The 10,000-nt window shown below is 55.0% G+C and overlaps 3 protein-coding genes across 3 annotated transcripts in view; 2 read left to right on the top strand and 1 right to left on the bottom strand.

The window, feature by feature from the left end:
- The window catches only part of PTSG_10030 (uncharacterized protein), a 2,568-nt gene extending 1,569 nt beyond the window's left edge, over positions 1-999 (bottom strand). Inside the window, exons 1-3 of the mRNA XM_004988888.1 lie at positions 685-999; positions 210-437; positions 1-18 (exon numbers count right to left, since the gene is read on the bottom strand). The exon at positions 1-18 is cut by the window's left edge and continues 89 nt beyond it. Coding sequence (XP_004988945.1) covers positions 1-18; positions 210-437; positions 685-955 — 517 coding nt within the window. The 5' untranslated portion in view covers positions 956-999. The remainder of the gene's footprint in view (positions 19-209; positions 438-684) is intronic.
- Positions 1,000-1,129: 130 nt separating this feature from the next.
- Positions 1,130-4,122, top strand: PTSG_10029 (aldehyde reductase). The gene is made up of 8 exons (XM_004988887.1): positions 1,130-1,448; positions 1,709-1,800; positions 1,919-1,969; positions 2,188-2,359; positions 2,608-2,661; positions 3,061-3,135; positions 3,447-3,620; positions 3,873-4,122. Exons 1-8 carry the CDS (start codon positions 1,185-1,187, stop codon positions 3,975-3,977), a joined length of 987 nt encoding a protein of 328 aa, XP_004988944.1. The 5' UTR covers positions 1,130-1,184; the 3' UTR covers positions 3,978-4,122.
- A 772-nt stretch (positions 4,123-4,894) lies between these two features.
- The window catches only part of PTSG_10028 (uncharacterized protein), a 19,017-nt gene continuing 13,911 nt past the window's right edge, over positions 4,895-10,000 (top strand). Inside the window, exons 1-15 of the mRNA XM_004988886.1 lie at positions 4,895-5,188; positions 5,418-5,470; positions 5,764-5,805; positions 6,015-6,101; positions 6,429-6,491; positions 6,769-6,825; positions 7,058-7,122; positions 7,350-7,446; positions 7,737-7,807; positions 8,018-8,075; positions 8,253-8,414; positions 8,667-8,753; positions 8,962-9,138; positions 9,568-9,714; positions 9,906-10,000. The exon at positions 9,906-10,000 is cut by the window's right edge and continues 52 nt beyond it. Coding sequence (XP_004988943.1) covers positions 5,014-5,188; positions 5,418-5,470; positions 5,764-5,805; positions 6,015-6,101; positions 6,429-6,491; positions 6,769-6,825; positions 7,058-7,122; positions 7,350-7,446; positions 7,737-7,807; positions 8,018-8,075; positions 8,253-8,414; positions 8,667-8,753; positions 8,962-9,138; positions 9,568-9,714; positions 9,906-10,000 — 1,436 coding nt within the window. The 5' untranslated portion in view covers positions 4,895-5,013. The remainder of the gene's footprint in view (positions 5,189-5,417; positions 5,471-5,763; positions 5,806-6,014; positions 6,102-6,428; positions 6,492-6,768; positions 6,826-7,057; positions 7,123-7,349; positions 7,447-7,736; positions 7,808-8,017; positions 8,076-8,252; positions 8,415-8,666; positions 8,754-8,961; positions 9,139-9,567; positions 9,715-9,905) is intronic.

Here is a 10,000-nt window from a genome sequence, read left to right as displayed (position 1 = left end):
ACGACTTGCAGGACGTTTCTGTGACAGTAATTGGGGGGGGGGGGGAAGGGGGGGATGTTCAGGGAGAGTGCAGGTGAGGAAAGGGTTTGGAATGGGAAGGGAAGGAAGGCACGTGGGCTCACACGTGACATGGGCGTAGACACACACACACACACACACACACACACACACACACACATACACACACACACACACACACACACACACACCGCGGTGTTGGGCATTGTCTTGGTATGTGCCCGGTGGACACGGCATGCACTGGTTCTCTGTGGTCTGATCGCTAGTGCAAGGGACCATGTATGTGTCTTGGCCGCAGTGGGTTGGGACGCACGGTTGGCAGCTGGTGTCAAGACCTGTGCCGAGCTTGGACGTAAAGGCGGGGCAGCTGGAGCACTTGTTTTGCTCTGCTTCCGTGCACCACTGGCTCACATATTGGCCTGGGAGTGAACGAAGAGAAAAGCAAGCACAGCACAGCAAGGAGAGGATATGTGTTTTTATAGTTGTTGTGCATACGTGTGGGTGCGTGGGGGAAATGAAAGCTTGTGGATGTGTGGATGTGTGGATGTGCGTGTATGTGCGTGTGTGCGTGGGCGCTTTTTCGTTCATCCCCTGTCCAACCGCCCCTCCCCCCTTTTTCCTTCGCCCACCCACGTACCCGCGTTTCCAAGATTCAACAACACTGACCTGCGGGGCATGATTTGAGGCAACGCTCGGCGTTGCTGGCTGTGACCGTGGAGAACACGGCGCCAACATCCACGCCGTTGATAAACACGGGGTACTGGTTTGGATCCGACGAGTTGATGTGGAAGGCGCCCGTGCGATCCTCCAGCATGACCACTTCGCCAACCGCTCCCCACTGACCTTCTTGATAACCGAGGAGAACAACGCCAAGCACGCTGCTCAGCACCAGCACCACTGAGGTGGCTGAGGCAGAGACAGGGGCGGAGTAGACCATTGCCGTCGATTAGGTCGATTGGTGTGTGTGTGTGTGTGTGTGTGTTGGGGAGACCAAAATGGATTGATTGTTGTGTTCTGTTTTGCTTGCACGCACTTTGCACGACGATCTTAGAGCCTTACCTCTCTTCCGTTCCTTATCCGTGCATGGAATCCGTTCACAAAAAAAAAGAAGTCGCATTGCAAGGGTAAGTGCACAATTCCAACCAACACTAACGCAACAACCAAAGATGTCGTCTTGCCCGTCGCTTGTGCTGCGCAGTGGCGCGAAGATGCCGCAGGTTGGCCTTGGCACGTGGAAGGCCGGCCCTGGTGTGGTGGCCTCCGTCGTGGAAGAGGCTCTGCGCGCGGGGTACCGCCACCTCGATTGTGCCTGTGATTACGGCAACGAGCACGAGGTTGGTCAGGGCATCAAGGCCGCCATTGACGCGGGCGTCTGCAAGCGCGAGGACATCTTTGTCACCTCCAAGCTCTGGAACACCTACCACCACAAGGTGTGTGTGCGTGTGTGTGCGTGTGTGTGTGCGTGTGTGTGCGTGTGTGTGTGCGTGTGTGTGTGCGTGTGTGTGCGTGTTTGCGTGTGCGTGTGCGTGTATGTGTGTTTGTGTTAGCATGTGCGTATTTGTGAGTGATGTGAGTGAGTGTGGGTGTGTGTTTGTTTTGACATGTGAGCACACTTGTGTGTGCATGTGTGTTTGCAATGCTGACTCCTTTTCCCCACCCTAACCATTCATTCATCACTGCTGTGCGGTAGGAGCATGTGCGCCCCGCATGTGAGCGCACCCTCAAGGACCTTGGGCTGGATTACATCGACCTGTACCTGATCCACTTTCCCATCTCCCTCAAGTACGTGGTGCGAGGCAGTGTGCGCGTGTGCGTGTGCGTGTGCATACGCGGCACCGCTCGCGTGGCGCTCAATGCGTCCTGCTCTCATGATCTCACCTCACCTGTCACTTTTTGATAGGTTTGTGCCGTTCGAGAAGCGCTATCCTCCAGAGTGGATCCACGACCCAGAGTAAGTCGCATGAACACGAGCGAATCACACACTCATACACACGGGCAGCGCACGAGCGCGCTTTTGCTGTGCACCTGCCTTTGTTGTTTCGTCTCGCATTGTCAACCCTTGCTGATACGGGACGTGGCGTGATCCGCCACACCATTGCTCTAATCCATAACCACTCTCCTCAAACGCCATTACTTTGCATTGCACACATCATCTTCACGCACCCCAAGAGCCGCCAACCCCAAGATGGAGGTGGACCCTGTGCCCCTGAGCGAGACGTGGGCCGCCATGGAGGAGCTTGTGGATGCCGGTCTTGTCAAGGACATTGGTGTCTCCAACTTCAACTGCCAGCTCCTTGCCGACCTGCTCTCCTACGCCCGCATCAAGCCCTCCGTCAACCAGGTTGGTGTGTGTGTGTGCTTGTTTTGGTTGTTTGTTGTTTGTTTGTTTGTTTGTTTGCATATGTGTGTGTGCATGGATGTGTATGTGTGTGTGTGTGTGTGCGTGTGTACACGGTGTTCACAGCACCTGCACCTTTGCTGGCACTCTGGACTGAGTTCAATTCGTAATTCATCACCTCGCATCACTCACCATCTTCTCTCGTCCCCCCTTCATTACACACACACATACACACACACACACACACACAGGTTGAGCTGCACCCCTACCTGACTCAAGAGTTCCTCGTGCGCTTCTGCAAGGAGGTGCAGCCATTGCAATTTGCATGCATGCGAAAGAGAGCGAGAGAGAGAGAGAGAGAGAGAGAGAGAGAGAGAGAGAGTGTGTGTGTGTGTGTGTGTGTGCGTGTGCGTATGTTTAGTTGTGTGCAGTTGTGTTTCTTTTGTGTGTGCATGTTTAATTGTGTTTTTGTGTGTTTTTGTGTGTTTTTGTGTGTTTTTGCGTGTTTGCTCATGTGTTTGCCTGTGCAGAGCTTAACCCTTTGTGTGTGTTCTCCACATTGTTGTCTTCCGCTTACACTTGCTGCACGCACACACACACACACTCACGTGTCGCCCCCCCCCCCATTTCTCCATGACACTATCCACCTCAACTCGAACTCTTTGTTGTGTTTCCCTTGATCCTTCTCGTGTCCTTGGCTGCAGAACGGCGTTGTGGTGACCGGCTACAGCCCCTTTGGCGCCCTCTCCTACGCCTCCATCGGCATGGCAAAGGAGGAGGTATGTATCATGTACTCTACGTACTGTACTGGACTGTACTGGACTGCACTGGACTGAATGTATTGCTGAGCAAGCGTGCAACGTTACATTTTCACAGCAACACAAGACAGTCTTCACTTTCACAGCAACACAAGACAGTCTTCACTTTTACAGCGACACAAGATAGTCTTCACTTTCACAGCAACACAAGACAGTCTTCAGCTTCACATCCATCCACCCTACCCTGTCTTCCTCAGTCACCTCCTCCTCCCTCCCTCCCCTACTCACATACTACACATGCGTGTTGCACCCCGCCCCCTCCCCCATTGCAGGAGAGTGTGCTGAACAACGAGGTGATTGGCAAGATTGGTGAGAAGCACGGCAAGAGCCCTGCGCAGGTGTCGCTGCGGTGGGCGTGCCAGCGCGGTTACACCGTCGTCCCAAAGAGCGCAAACATCGACCGCCTCAAACAGAACCTCAACGTCTTTGACTTTGAGCTCTCCCAGGTGCGCGCACATGGTGCTGGTTGTGGTGAAGCAGGTGATGTGATGGAGGTGGTGATGGAGGCAGTGATTGGGGTGGTGATGGGGTTGGTGCTGGGCGTGACGATCGAGGTGGTGATGGAGGTGATGGTGGAGGTGCTGTCATCAGGTCGCCGGCGTGTGCCAGTGTCATCATTGCTGTACTATTCCAGTTTTCGCTTGCTCTTGACGTTGCCATTGCTGCATGCTGACACCTGCCTGCTCCGTATTCTGCAGGAGGAGATGGAGGCCATCTCTGGGCTGAACCGCAACCGCCGCTACAACGACCCCGGCGTGTTCACGGAGCTTGCCTTCAACACCTTCTACCCCATCCACAACTAAGCAACCCAGCAACAGTCACAACCACCACCAGCAACGTGGACAACAGGACAACTTTGACTCCCCAACAATAAACGAGAACGAGCCAGAACGGAGAGATGCAAAGATCAACAAAGTTCCACACAAGCGCACAGGCAGGCTGGCAGACAGACACACACACACACACATACACACACATACACACACATACACACACACACACACACACACACACACACACACACACACACACACACACACACACACACACACACACACACACACACACACACACACACACACACACATGCACACACACACACACACTCACACAGAACCCACCCACACAGTGCAATTCTGTCAAAAGCTGGTTTTCATATGGGTGATTTTCTGCATTTGGATAAAAGAGGCAAGAAAAAGGCCAGTGAAATTCTCGCGCCGAGTGCTTGGAAAATCTGCGAAAGACTGCGAAAGAGGTGAGGAAGACTGAACGGAAGGTGCAGAAAACACTGAAAGCAACGGTAAGCAGACGAAGCGGAAGAAGCAAGCCACGCTGGCTGGCTGGCAGCGTTTGATGGGTTGATGGTGATGATGGTGATGAAGTACGTGGGATGATGATATGATGCAGCGCACTGAGCCAGGGGGTTGGCGGCGGAGGAGGAGGCAAGGGAGAGTGTGGGCGCAGCTTGTTGTGCCTTGACGTTGTGCAAGCGGCGCAACCTCCTTGTGCCTCGTTGTGCGCCAAGCAACAGCCCGGCTCCCACAGCTGTGCCTGCAGTGCCACCCATTCTGTTCACGTCGCACACTGACTCACATGTTACGTCACATGTACCACGCCACCGCTTCGGTGGATCGTGCTGCTCTGCATGCTGTGTTGAATGCCGTGGCTTGCGATCTTGGGTGTCATGATCGCGCCATCGCTTCGGCTTGTTGTGGTGCCAGGTGTTGTCAGCACATCACAGCGCATCACTGGATCTTCTGAACAAGGAAGGACTGCAGCCAGAATTGCTAGTTCGGTGCTCGCTTTGCTTGCGACACAACAACCGCAGCTGCACACACCATGCCGTGTTGCCCTGGACGCAAGACAAAGCGTCAGTCCGTGCGCATGCAGCGACAGGAGATGACCGAGCGTGCACTTCAGCAGGAGCGAGAGGAGCAGTCCAACCTGGACCTTGAGGAAGACACTGCCGGCGTGCAGCTCAGTGAAGTGGGCTCTGCAGCCGCTGGCCACCAAGGTGCATGATGAGCTCTGTGCGTGCCGGGAGGGGGGGACGGGGGCGGCTTTTTTTTTGAGGGGGGGGGGAGCGAATGTGTGGTGAGTGAGCTGATGGCTGCCGGCTGCTGGCGAATGCGTGGTGTCTTTCGGTTGGTGTGTTTGTGTTGTCCTGCACACGTGTGCTTGTTGGTGCGACTCACGCCTCTTGCATCTCTCTGGTGCTGTTCGTGATCATGATCGGCCGACAGATGTGCAAGCCTCAGCAGAGTACATCAAGACCATCGCCCGCGTGTTCGAGCTGGTGCGTTGGCTTACAGAGTGGGTGGTTGAGGTGTGCGGGGATGAGCGAGTGGATCAGGTAGAGGGCTCCGGAAGAAGGGGGCGAACGAACAGCATACCGTGGGATCAGCAGTGCGAGCACACAGCTGTTCCAGATGCATATGCTAACATCCTCTGGTGGCTGTTGCTTTCTTCCTCCTCTGCTTGTATCCCTTCCTCCTCTGCTTGTATCCCTTCCTCCTCTGCTTGTAAATTCCCTGCTCCTCTCATTGCCACGTGCGCTGCTGATCGTTGGTTGTGCTGCGTGCATGACAGGCCAAGGAACAGGAAGCACCCATGGCAACCGCACAGGCTTACGTACGTCCATGACACACCAATTGTGCAGCATTGATCCAATCGTTTGTGTGGGCATGTGTGTGTGTGTGTGTGGGCATGTGTGTGTGGAGTGTGTGTGTATGTGTAAGTGGTGGCTCGTATCAGTTGTGTGCCATATCAGCTGTGTTCTTTGCTGCTGTTCCGTTAATTCGTGATCGAACGCACGGCGTGCTCTTTCTTCCCTTTTGCAGATGATGAATGCGATTGAGCGCGCCTCTGCGATGCTCAGCACGTGCGAAGACAAGCTCAAGGCCTGCGACAGCCAGCTCGGCGAATGGGTGCGGGCCGGGTTGCAGTGGTGTGAGAAGTGGAGGGTGGGGGAGGAAGAGGCGTGTTTTCTTGCTTGCATGTATGTGTTTGTGTTTGTGCTTGTGCTTGTTTGTGTGCTTGTGGTTTTATGTGTGCTTGTGCGTGTGTGTGCTTGTGGTTTTATGTGTGCTTGTGTGCGTGTGGAGTGTTCACAAAGTCCAGGTGGAGCGAGAAGCAAGCATGCTGGGATCTGGTGTTGTGGCATTTGTATTCTTAATTGCATGTGTGTCATAGATTGCTCGGCCCTCACACACATGCGTGTGAACTCGTGTGCGTGCGGGTTTTGCTGTGTGCAGGCTGGCTCTGTTGCGAGCGCCACTGAGGGTGAGAACACCGACAACGCGGCCACCATCGAGAAGGTAACATAATGAACTGGCCGCCTCTTGTGACCCACTGGCACTTGCGATAGAGGCATGCGGTGGTGTGGCAGCCCGTTCAGCAGCCCGTTCAGCAGCCCGTTCAGCATGTACACACCTCACACATGCGTGCTTGTGTGCTGCTCGTGCTGATGTTGCATGTGTGTGCATGTGTGCACGAGTGTTCGCATACCCACATTGTTCTCCATGCGCGGTTATGCTCACGTATCTGTGCATGTTTCACGTGCGTGTGCGTGTGCGTGTGTGTGTGTGTGAGCAGATGAAGAATGAGCTGCTCATCACGTCGCAGCTTCGCTCCGCCTTTGTTCTCGCTTGGGTTCGTCAAACGTGTGAACTGTTATCGCTACAACTTTGGAGCTTGCAGCTGTCTGCACCCGTCTGCTTGCTGTTGGTGCCCATTGTTCTTGAGGCTTGCGTGTCGTTGACATGTCTCACCGTGTGCATACTGCTTACTGTCTACATCCCCATGCGTGCGTGCATGCATGCATGCAACTGCCGCGTTGTGTTGTTTTTTTTTTATCTTGTTTTGTTATGTTTCACATTGACAGACGCAGGCCAACGAAGACCTCAAGTCCGCGTCATCCTGGTGCACCAAGGCAGCGGAGGCGTGCACGTACGTTAGCATCCGAAAAATTTGATCCAAGCTTCCCATGCAACCACAAGCCTCGCACACGCATGCACACCTCCTCCTCCTTTCATCACGACACCTTATCATCTCACCACCGCCACCACCGCCACCACCATCATCACACCACCACCATCACCACCACCATCACCATCATCTCACCACCATCATCACACCACCAACCATCGCCACCACCACTCGCCACCCTTTGACAGGAGTTTCATTGAGCCAGCGCGCCAGCTGGAGGAGGACGGACGTTCCCCCTCAGACATGATCAGCGTCTGGTTCACAGAATACGTCGCAGCCATGAACGTGTGTAGCCATGGCTCAAGGCTTTTCGTGTGTGTGTGTGTGTGCGTGTGTGTGTGTGTGTGTGTGTGCGGCGGTGGTGTCGCCTTTGTGTGTGTGTGTGTGTGTGTGTGTGTGTGTGTGTGTGTGTGTGTGTGTGTGTGTGTGTGCGCGCGCGCGCGCGTGTGTGTGTGTGTGTTGCCTTTGTGGGTATCACTGTTTTGGTGACGGGCAGGTGTCGTGCTCACGATGTGGAGGCATGCCTCATCTTCGTATTCATGCCGTTCTTCTCGACGTTTGTCATCTATCTGCAGAAACTGCACGAGCTGTACAATGACCTGGGCGCCATGTGTACGTCCTGCCTCCACTACATCGACGACCCAAAGTACTGCGCTTTGTGCAGGCGGTGCTGGTGTTCACGTACATCGTGTGTGACATCGTGTGTGCGTGTGTGCGCGTGTGCGTGCAAGTAGTCTTATTTGCTCTGCGCGTTTCGAGCGTTGTGAGTGTTGCACACCCTCACCACACCGTGCCTCACCTGCTTCCTGTTCCTTACCCTCGTGTCACCCCCCCCCTCTCGCCGTCATTCCGTCAGGTTCAGTGAGGACTTTATCACCGATCTCCACGAGCAGATCCTCGCCCTCCCGACAGAGGTGCAACCACCACCCTGGCCCTCGCATGCTCTAGCCTTTGTTGGCGCGCGTATGCTTACACTCCTGTGCGTGTGCATGTGTGTATGTGTGTGTGTATGTGTGAACATCACATCACATGTCCATCTTGTTTCGCTGACTCACTACCTCCTTGTCACCACCACCACCACCACAAAATAGGGTTCGCAGGCAGAAGGGCTCGGCGCGTTGGACGAGCGCCTGACGCGTGCGGGCGAGACTGCCGCCCAGCTGCGTGAGCTGGTGGCGGCGCAGGTGGAGAGCATCAGCGCAGCGCCCCGCTCCCACTTTGAAACGCTCGAAGTCGTCAACGGCGAGCGCCTGGTGCGGCAGTGGGGGAAGGGGAGGGGGAGGTGATGAAAGGGAGTGACTTTTTTTTACGGCCGGGAGAGGGGGGGGGGGAAGGTTTGGCAAAACAACAGTTGAACAAGGGTTGAAGAGGGAAAGGGGCGTGGGAGAGATGTTACGAGGAGGGAGGCAGGGAGATGTTGCTGTGCGGTGTTGCTTTCTGTGTCTTGTGTTCACCTCTGAAATGCTTCCGCCTCCCTGCGCACCAAATCTCTCTTGCACCACCAGTCGCTTGACAAGGAGTACTTTTCTGTGCTGCTGACGCCGGCGCACTCGATCGACGTCACCCTCCTCGAGGACCTCCAGGCATACGAGGTGTGCTGGTGGTGGTGGTGGTGGTGGTGGTGGTGGTGTTGCTGACACCGTTTTACTGAAACCGTTGCGTCATTCGTGCCTTCATTCATCCACACACACACACACACACACTCACTCACTCACTCACTCACTCACTCTCACACACACACACACACACGCACGCACACACACACACATGCACACGCACGCCCATTGCCTGCATGCACAGCTTGCTGGGTACGGCAGTGCCCTTGCCTGTGCTGCTGCAACGGACTGCGTGGGTGTGGCCAACACGATGCTGGAGCGCGCCAAGCAGCACGTGACCGCCGTCGTGGACGCGTGCGGATCGTTCTCGCTCGCCGATGAACACCGCACCAACACGCAGGAGCTTGCAGACAAAGTCACGGTCAGTGGTTGTTGATAGGGAGGAAGCGTGTGCTGCTCCTTTCTGGTTGGTTGTTGTTGTTGTTGTTGTTGTTGTTGTTGTTGTTGTTGTTGTTGTTGTTGTTGTTGTTGTTGTTGTTCTTGCTGTTGCTGTTGCTGTTATTGTCATTGTTGTTGCTGTTGCTGTTATTGTTGTTGCTGTTGTTTAAGTTGTTGTTGTTGTTGTTGTTGTTGGTGGTGGTGGTGGTGCTACCACTGGGACCTGCCATCGAAACAAGCACGTGCACGTGTGCATGTGCATGTGCGTGTGGGTGCTTGCGCTTGTGCGGAAGCAGTCCGCGTTTGTTGATTCAACGTGCTTAAACCTCTCCACCCGCGGAAGCGTGCGTTCTGATCCTGTCTTATTCACATCACGGTGTCCTTTTCTTGCACGTGCGCACACATCTGCCAGGCACCGTCCACGGTGGCGCCGGAGTGTCTGTCCACCATCTCTGAACAGCAAGCGGCGGTCGTGTCCACCATGCAATCTGTCAAGGCGGACATTCTCGCCGCCTCCAGCTCGGACACGCGCGCAGAGGACCTCAAGGCCGCTCAACAGGTGCCCGTATGTGTATGTGTGTGCATGCTTGAATGTACGCTCGTCAGTGCCTTTCTGTGTGTATGTGTGTTTTGAGTGCGTGCATTTCAGTCTGAGGTCTGCTTTGGATGTCACGCGCTCTTTGCTGACAACACAACACCCCCCCCCCCAACACACACACACACATTTCCACCACCCTCCCACATGTACAGGCGCTTGTGCCCGCGTGCGAAGAGGTGTTCAGCTGCATCGACCGGTTTCTGAAGGACGAGGACAAGACGAGCAAGTCGGTTATCGCCGCCATCGC

The sequence above is a fragment of the Salpingoeca rosetta genome (genome assembly GCF_000188695.1).
Source record: "Salpingoeca rosetta unplaced genomic scaffold supercont1.32, whole genome shotgun sequence".
In the NCBI taxonomy this organism is placed as follows: domain Eukaryota; class Choanoflagellata; order Craspedida; family Salpingoecidae; genus Salpingoeca; species Salpingoeca rosetta.
The sequence above is the reverse complement of the archived record's forward strand: the minus strand, read 5'-3'. Positions and strand labels throughout refer to the sequence as shown.

Excerpts from the sequence above, each read along its gene's own strand:
- PTSG_10029 (XM_004988887.1), top strand. The coding sequence starts at position 1,185 with ATGTCGTCTTGCCCGTCGCTTGTGCTGCGCAGTGGCGCGAAGATGCCG. Across the intron at positions 1,801-1,918 it reads CACTTTCCCATCTCCCTCAA|GTTTGTGCCGTTCGAGAAGC; the intron begins GTACGTGGTGCG and ends ACTTTTTGATAG. Across the intron at positions 3,621-3,872 it reads TTGACTTTGAGCTCTCCCAG|GAGGAGATGGAGGCCATCTC; the intron begins GTGCGCGCACAT and ends CGTATTCTGCAG.